At 44.3% G+C, this 18,817-nt stretch overlaps 1 protein-coding gene across 1 annotated transcript in view; it reads left to right on the top strand.

The window, feature by feature from the left end:
- PIK3R1 (phosphoinositide-3-kinase regulatory subunit 1) overlaps positions 1-18,817 on the top strand; it is an 85,850-nt gene that overhangs the window by 40,259 nt on the left and 26,774 nt on the right. The window contains exons 3-4 of the mRNA XM_059418000.1: positions 17,822-17,914; positions 18,354-18,428. Coding sequence (XP_059273983.1) covers positions 17,822-17,914; positions 18,354-18,428 — 168 coding nt within the window. The remainder of the gene's footprint in view (positions 1-17,821; positions 17,915-18,353; positions 18,429-18,817) is intronic.

An 18,817-nucleotide genomic window follows, 5' to 3' on the forward strand; every position in this document is an offset into this window, starting at 1 on the left:
GGAGGATTAGCAAGAAAGTGAGATGATAGAGAAAGAAGAATATTGCCAAATTGGGGGAAGGGTTTGGGAAAGGAAGATGGAAATGCTCAAGAGAAGTGTTCTGTTTCTCACTGTAGCCTAGGCCTGGCTCTTTCTCAAGGGCCATTGCATTCACCCAGCCAGCTGTAAGTAGGTGACCTGCCAAGCCAGGGTCATGGTGCCCCCCCCCCCCCCCCCCCCCCCCCCCCCCCCCCCCCCCCCCCCCCCCCCCCCCCCCCCCCCCCCCCGGCGGGGGCCCGCCCCGCCCGGGGGCGGGGGCCCCCCCCCCCCCCCCCCGCTATTCCCCCCACGTGTGCTGTGGTTGAGAGCCTTCTCCTCGGGGCCTAGGTACAGGAGGGAGTGGCAGCGTGCTTGATGGGGGCCTTTTCAGCCACTAATGTGAGATGTACCACCACGGATGTAGGGTGCTGCGTGGGCCACAGTGTGAGGTGGGAAAACCAGAAGAGGTGAGAGCCACATGGCCGGGTAGGCCTAGCTCACCTCCACTTCCTGTTCCTTTACCCTTCAGCATTTTGAATGAAATGAAGAAGTAAAGGGATTCCTAATGCAGTGAAATAGAGACAGATGGGTAATAGAGGCTGACTCCTCATTGAGAGGAGCCACAAACTTCCCTCTGTCCCTAGATTTTACCTCTTCCTGTCTGTCGAAGAGCCTGGTGAAAGGCAGCTAGAACCATGAGAGAGTAACCCTCACTAACACAGGGCTAACACCTTCAGTGATTCTACCATGGTCCCTTTCTGCTTGTGGCTTATTGTCTGATGAACGTTTTCAGAAGGAGTCATACGATCATGACCGTCAGTGAGGAGCCGGGAAAGGTGCCTGCTACGTTTGTTATACTCTGTTCTGCTAATGCTTCTTCCTGTGTCCTGCAAAAGAGTGCTGTCCTTTGTGGAACAGATTAATTAACCTTTCCAAACATTCACTGTATATGGTCTGTTGTTTGGGTTTTTGTTTGTTTGGGTTTTGATATTTCCAACACCCTAATGTTTTTTTGTTCATCAATAATCTCTGAAGTATTCATGTATTATATTCAAGTACCAGGCAAGGAAAGGGCTATTCCTTTTGGGTGTTAAAATCTCGATGATAATTCCCTCAGAGCTTATATTCAGTATTGTTGGCAGAAATATATAATGTAATTGTTCAGTTATTTATTTATTTATTTTCAGAGAGAGAGAGAACGAGCACAGGTGAGAGGAAAGGGGCAGAGGGAATGAGAGAGAATCTTACGAAGGCTCCTGTGCGGAGCCTGACTCGGGGCTTGATCTCACGCCCCTGAGACCATGACCTGAGCCAAGTCAAGAGTCCAGTGCTTTAACCGATAGAGCCACCCAGGCGTCCCTTTTACTCAGTTATTTTCAGACAGCAAGTTCAATTCACAATATTCGTAGAGCATTTGAGAAGATCTTAGAAATGATAACCCAGTCCATGTAGTTTATGTCCAAGAAAACAAAGGTCCAGAAAGACTCAAGTTCGAGAAGTCCCAACCCCTGTTCATGGAAAAGCTTCCCTGTGTCAGGCAGTGCACAGAGCACAAGGTGCGGGGACGAACACCCGTGCTCTAGGTGCCTGCTCGGGAAGCACCGCCCTGTGGCTGGGAAAAGAAATGGACATATCATTTGAACTCAGGGCACAGTACTTGTAAACTAATTGTACTTTCATTTACGTTAAACTTAATTAAGATCTCTTAATTAAGAATCTCACGTGGGTTATAGTCTGTCATAAATCTCATCTTCAAGTGGTTCTCCTAGCCTAAGAATTCTTGAGCAGTTTGGGAGAAATGGACTCGTTCCTCAGAGCATTCAGTCAGCAACATTCATTGAGCACATCCTCTGTGTCCTGGTGATGAGGGTTTGGGACACATTCTGTGAGTGACTTCCAAAGCTTACATTCTCTTGGCGATCTTGAGCCTCCTTCCTGAAACCCTGGTTTACATCCAAAATTAGTCTGTCTTTAGCTATTCGGTGCAGGCAGGGCGGACACATGTTACCGACAATGCACTTCCTCCTGAGAGCCAATTTCCTGGGTATCGTCATCAAGTAGCACCTTACACCGAGGTTTGACCTGCATAGCTAAGTGCTCAAACCATTGAACTTGACACGTTGAAAGCAGCGTCAAACTCTCTCGAGATGCTAGGTATTTCATAAGGGCAGGCTCTTTTAATTGTCTCCTTTGAAATTCAGGCACAGTGACAGCCACGGCCTTCAGACTCAGGCCTTCTCCCAGAAAGCGCCCAGAGGTCTGAGGAGCTTGCTCTAAATCCACATTCTTGTTGCCTTACCTAAATAATAATATTTGATTCAGTACCTACCTTTTAGCTCTATATAATGTTATCCTATAATCTGAGCTGGGAACTGCTTCCCACTTCTAGTTTCTACCACTTGTAAAACATTTTACATTTGGGGAAAGGATAATCAGCTTTGACTTATTAGAGAGTTTTTGTTCTGGGTCCAAAGCAGAAGCAGAAATTTGAGCTGTGAAATGCATATCCCCCCCGCCCACAGAAGCACCAGTTAGGAGCTGGGTTTAAGCTTCACATTTCACATACTTGGAAAGAGTCAAATTTTTAGGCCTGGGAGCAGGAACATGGGCAGGTGTTGGGAGAGAGATGCTATTGAATGAACGAGACATCACTGCCATTGCTCTAGCCTTGTCTACAGCCCTTTGTCATGCTTCCTTTGTAGTGGGGCTTTGAAGCCCAAAATGTACTTAATATTATTACCAACACAGTTGAACAAAAAGAGTTTCCAAGTTTTTATAAGAATGGATTCGTTAAAGGCCATGTTTTAGAAAGAGGGGTGTATTCAAGACTTTGAATTTGAAGGTATGGGGCTTTAAAAAAAATACACAGCCTTGGGCCATCTTAGCAGAGGGAAAGCAGCCTCAGGCTGCTCCTTCTGCCCATAGGAGACTCCGTGGACATCACTGTCCCTCTGTGCCTTTTATTTTATGGTCATTTGTCTTGTAGCCAGTGTTGAACATGTTAATGATCACGAGTCTTATAAATGACCTTATTGAGGCTTACACCATCAAGATGTGAACCTAAGTGGACCGTAGATTGCCTCACTCCCTAGCTGGACTGTGGCAGCCTTTCCCTGATAATGGCACTTCTGTCAGCTGCGGTCAGCAGACTGCGCACGCTGGGGAGAGCTGAAGGCCGTGTCTCCTGGAGCTGTGCTGCCCAGTACAGATCCCCCAGTCACATGTCACGGTCACACTACACTGTTGAAATGTGGCTCATCCAAACGGAGATGTGCCGGGAGCGTAAAAGAGGAAATAAGGAATGTAAACTATCCCATTGATAACTTCTATATTGCTTATATGTAGAAATGATCATATTTTGGATAAGTAGAGTTAAATAAAAGACTACATTTTCTCCTGTTTATTTTTACCCATCATGTGGCTACTAGAAAATCTTAAATTAACATGTAAGGCTTAGCTTTGGATCGCCTCATTACGGAGTACTAAAGTCACTCTTTGGCTCTGAAATTCTGGTATGCATTCTGCTTGGTGACCATTTCTGTCAATTCTGGTGGGTTTCTTATTCATGTGTATCTCTGTCATTTCTTCCAAAATGAATGATCATCTGGTAGAACATAGGACCATGGAAATGGTTGGTATCACACTGTTTTTCAAGGATTTGAGACGTGGGTCATCACCATGACTGGCACATTCTGCCCTCACTTCGCAGGTATGTTCAACATCTTGTAGAATGTCACAGAATTGGAAAAAGACAGTAACTAGAGAAATGGGCCAGTCAAGGAGCAGAGTGGTGTTGTTCTGGAGCTCTCAACTTTCCACATCTGTTCTTGAGCTGGAGAACTCTTCTTTTTCTAACTTTGTTGTCTGGCTCTAGGCGGTCCCACCTGCCAGGATAGTGGACTGTGCTATACCAAAAAAAAAAAAAAAGAAAGAAAGAAAGAAAAAAAAGATGAAATCTTTAAGGAAACTAGGTGCCCTAAAGGAACCCAGTGAGATAACACTCCATTAGTAAATAAGGATCCCTTAGAGGGGAGCAGCCTTTATGTCTAAACCTCTGTCACTTAAGTCCTGGCTCTGACGGGTACCGCTGTGTGAGCCTAGACAAATCACTTAGCATCTCTGAGCCTCAGTTACCCTTGGTCAAATGGAGATGAACTCTGTGGATAGAACCTGCCCCATAATGGGATAATTTCATTAAAACAACTTAGCACAGTACCTGTCATATACTAAGTGCAACATGGTAAGCGCTAGCCATTATTAGCATCTTGGTAAGGAGAGCCTCGGGTATGAAGGGCAGCCTTTGGTGTCTTTCTTCTGATCTTGTTTGATTTGGGATCGCCTCTTATTACCACATGTTTGAGAATGTATCACCTTCCGAAGGACTGAAAACTAATCCCCTCAAAAGGAAATGAATAAACTTAACAAAGATTTAGGTTTTGGGGAACAGAGCACTTTCCTCTGAGTATCATTACTTCTCATTAACCTCTTTACGTGTTTAATCACAGACATTTGTAATCACTGACCGTGTAGATGGGGAGCCCCTTTTGCACGGACCCTCCTTCCTATCTCCTAGAACCCAGCATGTGTTGGTCAGAAATTCCAAAATGTTAAAAGGGGCTGGATTTACAAGCAACTTAAATTGGAAACTGAGGAGAAGAGGAGAAAAAACTACCTGTAGGAGAGATCAAAGGGGAAGTGGAAAGAGCCAGGGCCCTTAGATTCAGACGGACGTGGGTTGTTGGTGTCTGCTCTGCCAGGCACTGAGCAAGTGATCTTGTTGTAGTCACCTAACCTCTCAGTCCTTCCCACATGCAAAATAAGACTGATGTCCTTGCCAAGGCTGTCAGCGTGACTCAGGGAAGGAAACCAAGTGACTCGAGCAGTATCTAGGCCACTGACTGCCGTCCCTCCTTCCCTTGCCTTGGCCTGACTCATATGTTGCTCTCAATTTCTTGGTCTCCACACCCATTCCTCCAAATCGTGATCTATAGAAACAGAGTAGAAATTGCATTCTTTGATTTGTAGCAGTCATGACTTTGGAATACATTTAAGAACACACAGTAAGTTGTCTTCTGTTAGATCTGTATACAAGTTGGAGAAATGTTTTACTTCTTTTGAAAGTGTTCATGCTGACAAAGTGAAAGTTTGTATCTCAGTTGAAAAGCCAACCTCAGAAAAGTTTCCCCACCCCTTGTCAGAAATTACAGGTTAAGGTAGCCCAATGAAATATAATTCAATTTTGCCATTTTTGCTTTCTTTTAATGCATTTAGTTGACTTTTTTTCCCCTGACCCACCCCACCCTTATTTGAGGTAACTTTTTTTTGCCTGCTGCCAACTCCAGCCCTCTCTCTCCTTGGTGCCCTCCTGTGATTTTTGTCAGCTACGTGATGCAACAACATAATGGCTGAAGAGAATAAGATTATTTTTAAAGTAATTTATGTTGAAATGTAATTCAGTGGTTTTATGTTGGCCCTGTGATTTCCTCGACTTTTATCTTCCAATTACAGATTTAAGAACTAGAAGTTATTTTAAGATTATTTAGCTAAACCTTATCACATCACTGTTAGGTGAAGGCCCAGAGGTATGAAATGTTTTCCTCAAAGTTCCCAACCTGTCACTGACAGAAGCATCTAGAACTCATGTCCTACCTCTTGTCTGCCGCTGAACAGTGGCTTTTCGGTTGTTTATGGTGTCATCCAGTAATAAGCATAGATAAGGCATCTAGTAGTAGGTTTTTTTCCTTTTAAATAGAAGTCACAGAAAGGATGCAGTGTGTTATAAAGCCCTTTCTAGTTTCTTCAGGAGATTATATACAATGGCCCTAAAAAGTATTTTACGGAGTAAAGTGGATCCGTGAATCTTTTGGAATAATGCAGAAAGTCACCAACAGGGGGAAACCTAGTACATCCTTTTGGATTAACTCACTTAATTTATAGCCCCTTTTTTAAAAAAATGACCCAGGCTCCTGTTGAAGCCAGCAAAAAACATCTGTTGTTTTATTTATAGCCCCAATTTCTAAGAAGCATATTCTATAGCAGATGAAAAAGAAGTTGACAGCTCATAATTCATAAAGTTACTGAGGCCTAATCTGATAGAACAAAATGTACAAAACTCCCTCCTGTGGTTCAGGCCCTATCACTTCCCTTTGAAGCGAAGGCAGAAGTGGTGCAGGAGGGAGAGGCAGGGCGCAGCCTGTCACTGTTGCTAGGACCGCGGTGGCTCTGAGACAGAACTTGGAGAGGCACGGGCGCAGTAGTCAGCAGCGGCTTCCCAATCTGGGGTGTCCCCCAGGGCACTTTTTCATGAACAGCATCACAGTCCTATCCATAATAGGTGACCCACACTGTCCTGACCATCCCCACTCAGGCCGGGGCAGTTTTAGTGTGAAATCTGCAAACTGGTACAGAGTATTGTCTGTGAAGAGTCCCAACTGTTGGTTACAATCACTGACCGAACAGTTCTGTTTCTGGGTCCCCCTTAATTTTCTACTTTACTCCTCGTCTTTGATCAATTCGCTCTGGCTTATGTGACGTAGCCACTTTTCCCCTGACTTGGAAGCAGTTATCAAATGCACCCACTCCTCAGATATCACACATCTGTATGGGTTGGGGTTTTTTAAGCTTATTTCTGAGAATCCTCGTGGGAACATGGTCAGACTTCTTTCTGTAATTGATATGTATTTTATATTTTGCTTTTGTTCTGTCTGTCGGGCCTCCTGTATATTTAAAACAAGGTAGATGGATATGACAAAAACACGTGTGTGTGTGACAAAGTACTATGTATTCCCCTGGCTTTTTTGAGAGTGTAATGATAGAGTCCAACTGCTGCCCAAATTGCCCCTTCTAAAACGGGTATCCTCAGATGGAAAATTGCAGCCGGTGTAAGTTCCTGGACTTCTGTAGCTGAGAGGTGAATGATCTCTGGCTCACTTCCGCAGTGATCATAGTATACATTCTGAGGTAGGGAGACTTTATGGCCCCCCCAGAATGAATCACATTTGTCTGAGCTAGTAAAAGCGTATCGTTTCATTTTTATTTTTTATCCTGGTTGCTCACATAATTATTAAGGGTTGTGTGTACTTTTATCTTAAAATTGCTAGCAGTTGCTAATAATTGCTTTATTATAAATGGATACCTTAGTTTCATATATCAGTGATTTTTTTTTTTTAATGTTTTCTGTTGAAAAAAATCTGAACACACATTTTCTTATGTAATTTTTGTGCAGTAGCTGATGGGGAATTCTCTGTTCATTATTTTCTGGCCCCTTGTCTTTTTTTGTCCTTATTTTCGTTTTCTTCCCAGCCCCACAGACAGGTCATCCTTTCCTTTTCTCTCCCTCTATGATCATGAGCACTGCGGCTCCTTTCCTGTGACTCTTAAGTGTATCCTCTGAGGATTTCATTTTGGAATCCTTTGTAATACAAATTAAAACACCTATGCATTTGTCAGTCTTTTGCTGGGGTCTTTCTCCTCTGGATAATTAACTAGAATAGTCAGTCCATCTGTACCTTGCTAGAAGTGATAAGCTAGCTAACTATATTTAGCTGAATAAAACCCATTACATCTTTGGAGAAGAATGTGCTTAGTTTAGCCTTATGAGAAAATATTTAATAAATGCTGTCCTTAAAGTATTTAGCCTGGCCGAGTTGACTGGCAAGGGGTTCAGTCCTGATAAGGTGATGGTGAGAAGCTGGCCCGCCGGCCGGAGCTTGCGTTGAACAAATGCACCTCTTGTCACTAAGGGTTGTCACTGGCTGGGGGTGGGGGAGGTGGGTTGGGGATCCTCTTCTTGCCGTATGCTTTTTGATCTTTATTCTCTTGTCATGGCTTGTTCACCCCCCAGCCCCCGCACGGAGTGGAGTCCTGTGATACCTCCCCCTGAGGAGGCACCCAAGATTCATGGAGTGTTACTGCTGGCTTTGAAGTCTGTCTGTTCTATGAAATCATTCCTTTCCCACTTACTGCTGGCATGACTTTGGCTAATATGCTTAACTCTTCTTAGCCTCAGTTTCCTTATCTGTAAAATGGGGACAATTAGAGTATTTTACAAGGTTGCCCAGATAAAATGAGATCAGGCACACGAAGCACTGAGCACGGTTTCCAGTACTAAGTATTAAATACGCAAGAACTAGCAGTAGTAGAAGCAGTAGCCTCGCTACTACTACCTCGGTGGTAGTAGGAGTGGTCCTTGCAGTTGGGGTAGTCATATTATCTGTTCCTCTCCTCCTAGCACAGTGTAAACGGCTGTGTCCTCTTGAGTGTGGCCCTTCGGGAGAAGCTTTGCTGTGGATGTCAGGGGAACTGGGTGCTAGTGGTCAGCCTGAACTTAACTTTGGGACCTTTATAAGTTGTGACCCAGGGGACCCCTCTCCCCACACACAGCAGTACACAGGTGAACAGATCTCGCTCCTTTGATTTCTAATCGGGTGTGATACCAGAGTTGATGAGATTTGATAGCCAGACCCTCCGAGTCAGTCCTGTCCCCTGCACGACACATGATTAGATGCTAGGCTCCTGGGATCTGGTGTAAGACCAGCCCTCGAAGCCCTGGGCATTTCGGCAACAAGTGTGAAGTACGCCAGTTAACCACCGGGATTCTCTCTCCCTGAGGGATCCGCATTTTCTTGCCCATTGGTGGGCTCACCCTCAGCCCTTGCTACTCCAGGGGTGTTCCAGAGACCAGCAGTGCCAGCCTCACCTGGGGGCATGTTGGATCTGCAGAATCCTCTAGCCCCACCTGGATCCCAATCAGGTTATTGATTGAATCAGGTAAAGTTTAGAAAGCACTGCCCTTGGTGAATATTCTGACCCACAGAAGGTGTTTACTAAATCCTCATAGAGTTCTATTTGACGTTGATTTTTTCCCCTAGACTTGCAGTTCCTTTGCTTTCTTCGGGTGGAATGCATTGATGTTTCCGTCACCTTGGGCAACTGTGACAAAATACCATAGGCTGAATGGCTTAAACAGCAGACTTTATTTGTTCACCCTAGTTCCGGTGGCTGGACGTCCAAGGTCCGGGAGCCGGCATGGTTGGGTCCCAGCCTTCTCCTGGCTTACACCCATTTGCCTCTCTTTCTGTGCTCCTATGGCAGAGAGAGAAAGGGGGAGGTTTCTAGAGTCTGAGAAGGACACTCTCCCCGTTGTGATGGCCCCACCCTCATGACCTCAGTTCAGCCTAATTACCTCTCAAAAGTCTGTCTCCTAATACCGACATAACAGTAGTTAAGGCTTCTTTGTAGGGATGGGGGGAGAGGGTGTGCAAAGCATTTCCATCTGCAGCAACCGATTTCTGCAGCCTCCTTTGAAGCACGTCACCGAAAGAAAGATGGATCGATGGGTCGATAGGTAATGAAACAGATAAACATTGCTTGTGGAATCGAGGAGGAGAATGTATGGGCATTCACTGTACGATTCCTTCAGCGTGTGGGTATGTTTTAAAATGTCAGCCAAACTGCCCAGCCCTCGCTGTAGTTATTAGAATGGAATCTGGTGGTTCTTTTCTCTGATTTCCATCCAGGCTTTGTGAAGAAGCTGTCCCCCTCCCCCATGGGCGAATCTGCCTCTTCGGCAGTTCCTCCCTCTTCTGGCACTTGCTCCTGGGACTCCCAGCGTCCTGCTGTTGCGCAGGTAGTGAGGGTCTAGTCGAGATCAAGATGTTCTTTCAGGTCTCTCGTTGCACCAGGAGTGTCTTCCCAGTTCTCTCTGGCTTTTGTGCCCTCCTGATCAGCAGATCTTTAATTCTTGAGAGACAGGGCTTCTCAGGTTACAAGGGAAGACCCTACTTTATTTTACTTTGAAACATTTTTAACGTGATATTTTCATATGTTTGACTGTAATCTATTACCAGAGGGCAGTGGGAGAGAAGCCAGTGCCCGCAGGTTCTGCTAGAGTCCCTGCCTCCCTCTGGTTACGGCAGGGGCTCTCCTTGCTTTCTCTTTACGGTGTTAATGGTCTGCATGGGGGAACGTTTGATAGTGAGGGACTAGGTGCTGCCTTGCGTATTGGGGCAAGGGCAGAAATGAGTGTTATCAGGGTCGCTTTACTTGGCACACGCCAGAAGTACTGTGGCTGCTCACTGGTGGGATCAAGCATCAGATATCTCCTTCTATGCAACACCATTGTCATTGGTCCCATTTAAATTAGGGAGCCTTGGCAGCAAATTCTGGCAAACTTCTCACAGGTTTCTTTCCTTACTGGGACTTCTTGCCAGCTCCTGGGGGCGGGGGGAACAGGTACAAGCCCAACTTCAGGATTATGACCCTGACCAAATGACTTAATTTCTGTAAGGCTAAACTTCCTCGGTTCTGGAGTCTGGTTGATAAGGACGGTAAGTCTTGGACTGCTAGGAATAAAAAAATGGGAAACATGTCTTCCAGTGGGGTGTGGCTCCTAAGGGATGTTCAGCAGTATTCATTCCACACTACACTGTGGTGTGTCCCGTGATTTTTCTCTTCTTTCCTTCCCTTTTGGGGCTTTTCCGTCATACTTCGTAGCAAATCTCTCTAAGCCAACAAACCGAAAGGCCACTTCCCTTACAAATCATTAGCCCCCAAAGTCCCAGGGACTCAACCTCTACATTATTTCCTGGGGTGCAGAAGGGGGAGTCTCTTTCTTCCTCACTTACCTCCTACCCAGCATTTTAATTTTGTGCTATGCTGTATATTGTAATCTTCAAATCAGACTCCAGTTTGGGCAGTAACAACCACAATTAATTAGGCTAGCCTGTCAAAGATTAAGTACAATCTCGCACATGGGTGATCTTCCAACTCCAAGGTTCCGGCTAAGGCCATCCAAAGCAAAGCTGTAACGGCTGCTTATGTTTAGTAAGATCTTTGCCTGCTGTTTGTTTCCTGTACTAGGCTGTGGTCTAGAAATAAAACTAAATGGGCAGAGATCTTAGGTCCCATTCCTTTGTTTTTGAGCTGTGGAGCAGAAGGGGTAAGTGGGAGAAGATGAAGATATTAAAGACTAATTAGTTTAGGGTGTCTGAAAAGATTTGCAAACTTCCTATTTAAATCTGATGACAGATCTTTTAATTCCCACTGACTAGTTATGTCTGTAGTTATCTCTGAAAATATGTAGTTACGGCTGAAGAGTTATTTCCACGTGGACTCCACAATTTTCTTTCTTACCCATACTTTTTTCTCCTCCTTCCCCCCACAAAAGTCCTTGTTTCCACCAAGTTCAGTATCATTCCAACCTCATTTTTCTTTCATGTTCAGAAAACTAAAGTATCATAACTCAAAGAGATTAGTCTTTATAGGCAAAAGTGCAATATACTGAAAATAATGTGATATTTTAGGCATGACTTCTGAAAAGATAATTGTGTTTATATGTTGCAGTGAAAGGCCAGATGGAAATGTGTACCCTCTCAAAATAATTATATTGAGGGGCACCTGGGAGGCTCAGGCCCTTAAACATCTGCCTTCTGCTCAGGTCATGATCCAGAATACAGCCCTGCACTGGGTTCCCTGCTCAGTGGCAGAGTCTGCTTCTCCCTCTCCCTCTCTATTCTCCCTGCCCCCCTCCCCACCAGCTTGTGTTTTCTCTCAAATAAACAAACAAATAATGTCTTTAAAAAAACGTACTGGGGGCACCTGGGTGGCTCAGTGGGTTAAGCCTCTGGCTTCGGCTCAGGTCATGATCCCAGGGTCCTGGGATCGAGCCCCACATCGGGCTCTCTGCTCTGCAGGGAGCCCGCTTCCTCCACTCTCTCTGCCTGCCTCTCTGCCTACTTGTGATCTTTATCTGTCAAATAAATAAATAAAATCTTAAAAAAAATAAATAAAATAAAAACGTACTGAAAATTCTTTCTGTCTCCATGATAATACTTTCTGGTCTTAATATTTCCTATTACAATTAAAATTCTGTAATAGTGAAAAAGATTACATAAATAATTGTAAATTCATAACAGCTGCCCATTAGTTGGTGCATTCTGCATACTAGGCACGATGCCTACCATGTTTATCTGTATTATTCATTTAGTCCTTTTTGCAGTCATAATTATTCCCATTTTACAGATGGAGAAACTGAAGTTTAAGCTAATTAACATGTCCAGGAATACACACTCAGTAAGTAGCAAAGCCAAGGTTAAATCCGAGGTCTCTTTGGCTTTAAACGTGTGCTTTTAATAATTGCACTACTGTTGATTGAGCAGGTGTGTTCCAGAGTGAAGGAACCCAGCCTGGTTTTTGGCTTTGTTTTAGTTTTTTTAGCTATATCAGCTTAGCCAGCAGTTGTTGGGGTTTTGCCAGGAGAACTTAAGACGTTTAAACGTCAGGATATTAACAATTATGGACATAGGTATGAATGTGCTTACACAAGTTATCTCAGACAAGGACTGGGATTTGTTGGGGTTTTGCCCACCAGATTCTACCTTTTTTTTTCTTTTCCATTTGAAATAATGAGAGTGGTTGTTTCAGACAGAAATAAAGTTCTGATTCAGCAACAGCTAATCGACAAACATCTTGATTTAATATTGACCCACGCCTTGCATATACACTTTCTTTTCTCTGTATTTGTAGGACATTTTAAAAGGTAAGTGGCAGTTTTTCATGTACTTCCAAGCTACTTCCATCGGTAATGAAATACTTGGCTTGGGCCTTCTGTGGAGTCCCAGAATTTCAGCTTAAACTTTCCATTCGTCCCTGCCAGGCACTGACTCTGAAATATCTTGTTTTATGGAGACTGCCTCCAAAAGGTGCAGCTGTGTGCTGGTTTCGTCTTGCACTTTGTAGCGGTGTTGGCAGTGTTACATGTGAGGAATGCCACCGTCTCCCACACACCACTGGGGCCCGAGGACTGTTCGGGCCTGTCCGTGTTCGTGGTTTGGGAAGGGTCTGAGTTTGGAGAGAAGGCTCTCTCCTCTTCCATGTGGTTGGTCGTCACCAGGGTTAGGGTTGAGAAATAGAACTAATGGAAAACACAGCATCTGATGTGTCATCAGAAATTTTTTCTGCAACTAGGGACACCTAATTCATTGGTATTCCTATCAGTGTTGAAGACTGGTTCCTCTTTGGAAACAATACGTGTCTTGGCTTCCCCACTTCTAGACCCTTCTGCAGTTCTTTCTTGTCTTCTTTCTCCTTCAGTAATACTAATTTCTATTGATGAAACCTGATCCTACTCAGAAAAACACTGGTCTTGGACAGGGGCGCCTGGGTGGCTCATTTGGGTAAGCGTCCAACTCTTGATTTCAGCTCAGGTCATGATCTCAGGATGGTTGGACCAGGCCTTGGGTGGAGCCCCATGTTGGACCCCACACTCAGTGGGGAGTCTGCTTCTCTCCTCCCTCTCCTCCTTCTCCTCTCTCTCTAAAATAAATCTTTTTTTTTAAAAATGACAGAAACTGGTGTTGGACTATAGTAGGCGAATCTGTGTATTCATCCAGATTCTTAAGAGCAGACTTGGCTCTCCAGATGTACACACTGGCTACAGCAGGCTTCAAAGCCAAAAAGTTTTTCTCGTTCAGGTACAAAAATTTGTCTGGAAGATGAAACCCAGTAAGAATGTATATATAAACTTCATGAGGAACATGGTATGTCATTTTGTGTTTTGTACAATAGCCACTATATATGATCTGTATATTCTGTATTTTTTTTTTATTCTACTGTCTTAGTTTATTGACATGTATGATGTGGGTGCTTCATCATGAATCTTTCAAAGAACAACTTGCCAAATTTGCTAGTGCCTATCAATTGTAATTTCCTGTTGGAATTTCTTAAAATGGAATGTAATGGAAAAGGATATATTAGCCTTCTGTACTTAATAAAATTAGAGGAATAGTTGATTTTAGGATTGTTGAAATAATTAATATTTTGCTTTAGAATAGTTTTTAGATTTTGGTTTCAATGGATCCTGTTGCCTAAATTAGAAAATGTGAACTTTAAAGCCTTCTTGGGTAGGACTTCTTGGTCCCTATGTTTAAATATATGAAAGGGGAAATGGATTGAATCATAGATTTTGTACTGGAGAATAGGAAATCCCTGAATTGTTATTTAAAAAACAAGGTCTTTCCTTTTAAAATTTCTCCTTTAAAAAACTCCCGTTGCAAAACCTTAATCAGCTATAATGATTTGGACATTTGAGTAATACAGCTTTTATCAGTATTAAAAGCTCAGTGGGAAATTCACAGACCTATCACAAGAAGTGTACCTGTACCCTCTCTGTGTACCTCTAGCTTGCTTCTCTGTATTCTGGCATGCTCTGGGAAAAGTCCCAGTGTTGTTGTAGGTACCTGAGGCTAGCATGGTGCTTTTCCAACACTCCTTGTAAGTTTATTTTATTTTTTTAATTTTTTTTTTTTTTTCGAGAAAGAGGGGGGTGGGGGGCTGCCCGGGGCTGGGGGGAGAGAATGAATCTCAAGTACACTCCACGCCCAGTGCAGAGCCTGAGGTGTGGGGCTCGATCTCATAACCCTGAGATCATGAGTTGGACACCTAACCAACTGAGCCACCCAGTGCCCCTTGAGTTCTTGAGTGAAATACATGATATTCTGTAGCTTGGGATACTGAAGGTAAACTACCATTTTTTTGCCACAGAAACATTTGAGAGGACTGGGAAAGAAGGTTTCCTTTTTTCTTCTTCAAGCCAAAGGGAACAAACAGAGAGGTGGAAACCCCTTTTCTATGTAGTATTTGCCAGCGCAGTCATAAAACAACTGCTGGGTGCATATTTCAATCGCAATTAGGTGAAATCTTTAATTATCAGTTAATTCAACTTTCAAATTCGCCTGCAGAAATGATGGTGTTGATAAGATTCTGGAAGGAGATAAACCTTCATTAAGTAATTCCATTTTCAGTTGCCAACTTTAAAGATTTTTTTTTTTTTTTTTTTTTAACTAAAAGAAAAAAGGCCTGCGTAGTGTCTGAGGGCGGGAACAGAGGAATGGGGCCTATTAGTTGGACGAGCCTTGAGTGGCCCTGTGGGTGTGTATATTTATTGGTTAATCTTTAGCTTTTTGTGTCTTGGCGTGTGCTAAGTGAAGACCCATAAGTTTGAGAAGGCTGAGGAGAGACACTACAGTGAATTCTGACTAATATTTCTCCACACCATTTCTCGACCCTTGTTTTCCTCTGTTACATCTGCTGGTGGGACAAGACATGCCAGTTTGTTCAGTGTAGAAGGCATTTATGAGGGAGGACAATTTTTGTGAGCCGATAATCTTCTAAGGCAAAAGGTTTATCAGTTTTTCAGGGGAAATGAAATAATATGCTCTTTCATTTTGCAGTTGATCCTTATATTACAATGCTTCTAATGAAAAAGACTACATGAAACTCGGAAGATGTTTTTGTTTTCAGTGCTTTTCAGATACACTTCACATTATGACATTTAGAGATTTGGGGGATGACGTTTTTGGGAGGTTACCCACCTGAATTTGCTTATCACAATAGCGTGTCCTAAAATGTAGTGCCAACCCAAAATCGATGACTAGCTCCATTCCTGGATTTTCTGATTCCAGGGGTTGGTGGTCGTACCTGGGGCTCTGTGTTCCTAGCAAGCGGTCCAGGTGCTCCATAGTCTTGGGCAGGTATGGGGAGCCCAGGGGAGATGGAGTTCCCACTCAGCTGTCGGCATCATGGCTGTCTGGAAAGTCTGGCATTTCTGTCCCTCCCTTAAGAAGTCCATAACATGTTCTGGTGACGTTGCAGTTGAACAAAGTCACCGGGAAGCTGTGACATACTTTTCGTGCCCTGAGCTCAGGTGTCAATGAGCCCGACACCCAAAAGCCCTGTCCCTTTGGATGGCTTTATGGTGGGGTCTTAGTAGCCCAGAGCCAGCTCAGGACTCTCTTGTTTGCTCTTGACAGAGTCTAGCCTCGCTCAGGCTGCAGGACTGTGCGCTCTGATGCTGTGGCCACTGGCGCACACAGCTTTTTCGGTTTAAAGCAGTTAAGAGAATTCCTTTGCTAAGCTGCGGTGGCTACATTTCTTGTGCTCCGTAGCCACATGTGGCTAGTTGACTAGTCACTGCTTTTTTGGGAGAGCACAGCGAATAGGGCATTTCCGTCCTCACAGAGAGCTCTAGTGCACAGTACTGCTGTGGGGTTTTCTTCCCTCCTCTAGCTCTTCTCCTTTTATCCTTACCTCCTTTTATGCTTACCAACTACTGGAGGGTTCCCTGGGCGTGAAGGGCCCCAACTCGGGTTCTGATGGACAGAAGTGGGCCCAGTGGGGAGAATTCAGATAGGAACGAACCTCTTTGTTCCACAGCCGCTTGCCTTGTCCCCTGTGTCCCAGCAGAAAAGAACCCCCTTGGCTGCCCAGGAGGCTGGGTGGCCCACCTAGCAGGGAGGAGGGAGGTCTGGGCGGGGACAGGGGCTTGCAGAGTCTGGTGGCTTCTTCCTCAAAGCTGCTATTCCTTCCTTTAAAAGTCCAGGTTGCAGGAGGCCTCTTCTTCCTCTCCCCTTCCCATTCCCTCTGCCCCAATTAAAACCAGGATGGAAAGCAAAAACAAACAAACAAACATAGGTGGCAAGATTACATGTGTCTGTTTCTCCCAGGGCATACTGCTGTGCAGAAGGCTCTTAAACCACAGGGTTTAGGGTTTGTAAAGTGACATAAATCGTGCTTCATTCTCTGAGGTTGACTTTTGTATCGTGACTCTTCTTCTGTGATGACTCTTAGTATTAGGAAGACGGACTTCATTTGAAGTCTGCTTAATGACATAATAAATGCCTTGAATTACGATTCAAAAAAAAATTTTAGATCTCACTGAAACAAAATTTAAAATATTTCATCTTTCTTAAGTTATATAAACTGCTAATTCCTAGATAGGCTTGCACAGGAATGAACCTGAAGTGTCGAAAACGTTCTGTATTGGTGGCTAATGAGAAGTTCGCACCTGCAGATATTTTTATAGAGACACTCCTTTAGGTGTATTTTGCAGCTTGTGAGAAAAGTGAGGTGAATATATTTAGCTCCCTCTTCTGGTGTATTACGAGATGAATATTTTTACGTAAAATGGCTTTATGGATTTTTAGAGTGAGACTACAGTTATAAATGTGAAGCCGAAGGCCATTATATGTGTCATCCAATTAGTTTCTTCTTGTATCATTGCAATTGGTAAAACACGGAGAGAAAGCATGGAAAAACCATTGTGAAAGCGTCACATTTCTTAAGATCTTAATTGACCAATTACGTATCAGCAAACAAAGGCTTGGGTGGCAGGTACCACAGGGGCTTTATGTGAACATCAGGGGGCCGGAGATCATTTGTAAGTGTCCTGTGTCTAAATATTTTAAAGTTATAAATCATATTCATGACCTATTGAGTCAAATCTGTCCCATTCTCCGACCTGCACAGTTATCATTATTCAATAATGAATTGAATTTAGGTTTCTTGGGTTCCAGGTTCTGCCCCAGAGTGTGGTGGTGTTGGGCGGGGGCCGGGGGAATGGACCACCACCCCCACCCCCAGCCCAAGCCAGGTGCCTCAGGCCTAGGGGCAAGTCCCAAGGGAGTTTCTGCCCTGGGGAGGATGCACCTGAGTTAGAGGCCCTGAGAGGCCAGTTGGGCAGGGAATTCCTGGGGTTCTAGCTAGGTACTCTGAGTGTGTCCTAGGGAAGAAGCAGGCCTGTCTGCTGGGCCCTCAAACCTTAAGGTACAGAAAGAGGCCCAGCTGGAAGAGGTCTCCAGAGAGAAGCCTTCTTAAGTGCAGGGCCCAGCACCGGGCTCGGTCTTGCTCAGGCCTGAGTTTGCCAGTGTCAGAACTACATTGTTTTGTATTTAAATTCTCTTCCTTGCCATCTCACGCATTTGATTACCCCAATTAAGGATAATGGTAGGATTTTGTTTATTTGCAGCTTTGGCTCTTCCAGATCTCGCTGAGCAGTTTGCCCCTCCCGACATTGCTCCGCCTCTTCTCGTGAAGCTCCTGGAAGCCATTGAAAAGAAAGGTAATCAGCTGGTAGAGGGGCCCTCTTACCTTGTTATAGTCTTATTTCATGGGTGTTGTGATTTACATTTGTCTGTTGGGCATTCATTAAATATATTTCCCTCTCCTTGTGCTAGACACATGAGCTCTTTGTTGCCATGCAGTGGGGAAATAATCTTGGTCTGATTCCTAACCCCATGTTACCATGTACTTACTGTATGGAAACTATTAAATTCTCCATAATTTAATAAATATAATTAACTTGCTCTTTAGGGGCCAGATGACTTTGCCAAAGTTATTGACATGCCAGCTAAGATTAATAAGTAGGAGTTCACTTCCAAGAATATTTGGTACACATCTAGAATAGATATGGGATGGAAGCTGGAATGTCTTTCTGGCAGCAGGCTCACAGGTTCTCCAGAGAGCTGTGTTTTGCATGCTCAGTCTGTTTTGTGTCTTAGGTCTGGAATGTTCAACTCTATACAGAACACAGAGCTCCAGCAACCCGGCCGAATTGCGACAGCTTCTTGATTGTGGTGAGTGTCATGGAACTGGAAAGACAGATGGGAAGCATGGCTGCTCTTACCTTTTGGTCTCAGGTAAAGCACCAAAAACTGGAACGTAACCGAGCAGCGTTCTAAGTTTGAAGGAAGCTCAGAAATCACACCCAGTTCCTTCTGCCCTATTAAGGTAACAGTGCAAACCATCCCGGACCTTTGATGTTTGTCTGCTGAGTTGGGCGTGTGTGCGTGCCTGTCTGCCTGCCTGCCTGCAGGCGTGTGGTCTGACCTCACGGCAAAGAGCCTCTGGGTCCTGCAGGAGTTGCTGAGGAGAGGAATACCCTCTTGGGATTTCTCTGGCTCTGCTTGTCGACCGTCTTTCTCTGACTGTGCCGTTGGCTACAGCTGATTCATCTGGATCAGCT

Source organism: Mustela nigripes, chromosome 12 (genome assembly GCF_022355385.1).
Source record: "Mustela nigripes isolate SB6536 chromosome 12, MUSNIG.SB6536, whole genome shotgun sequence".
NCBI lineage: Eukaryota > Metazoa > Chordata > Mammalia > Carnivora > Mustelidae > Mustela > Mustela nigripes.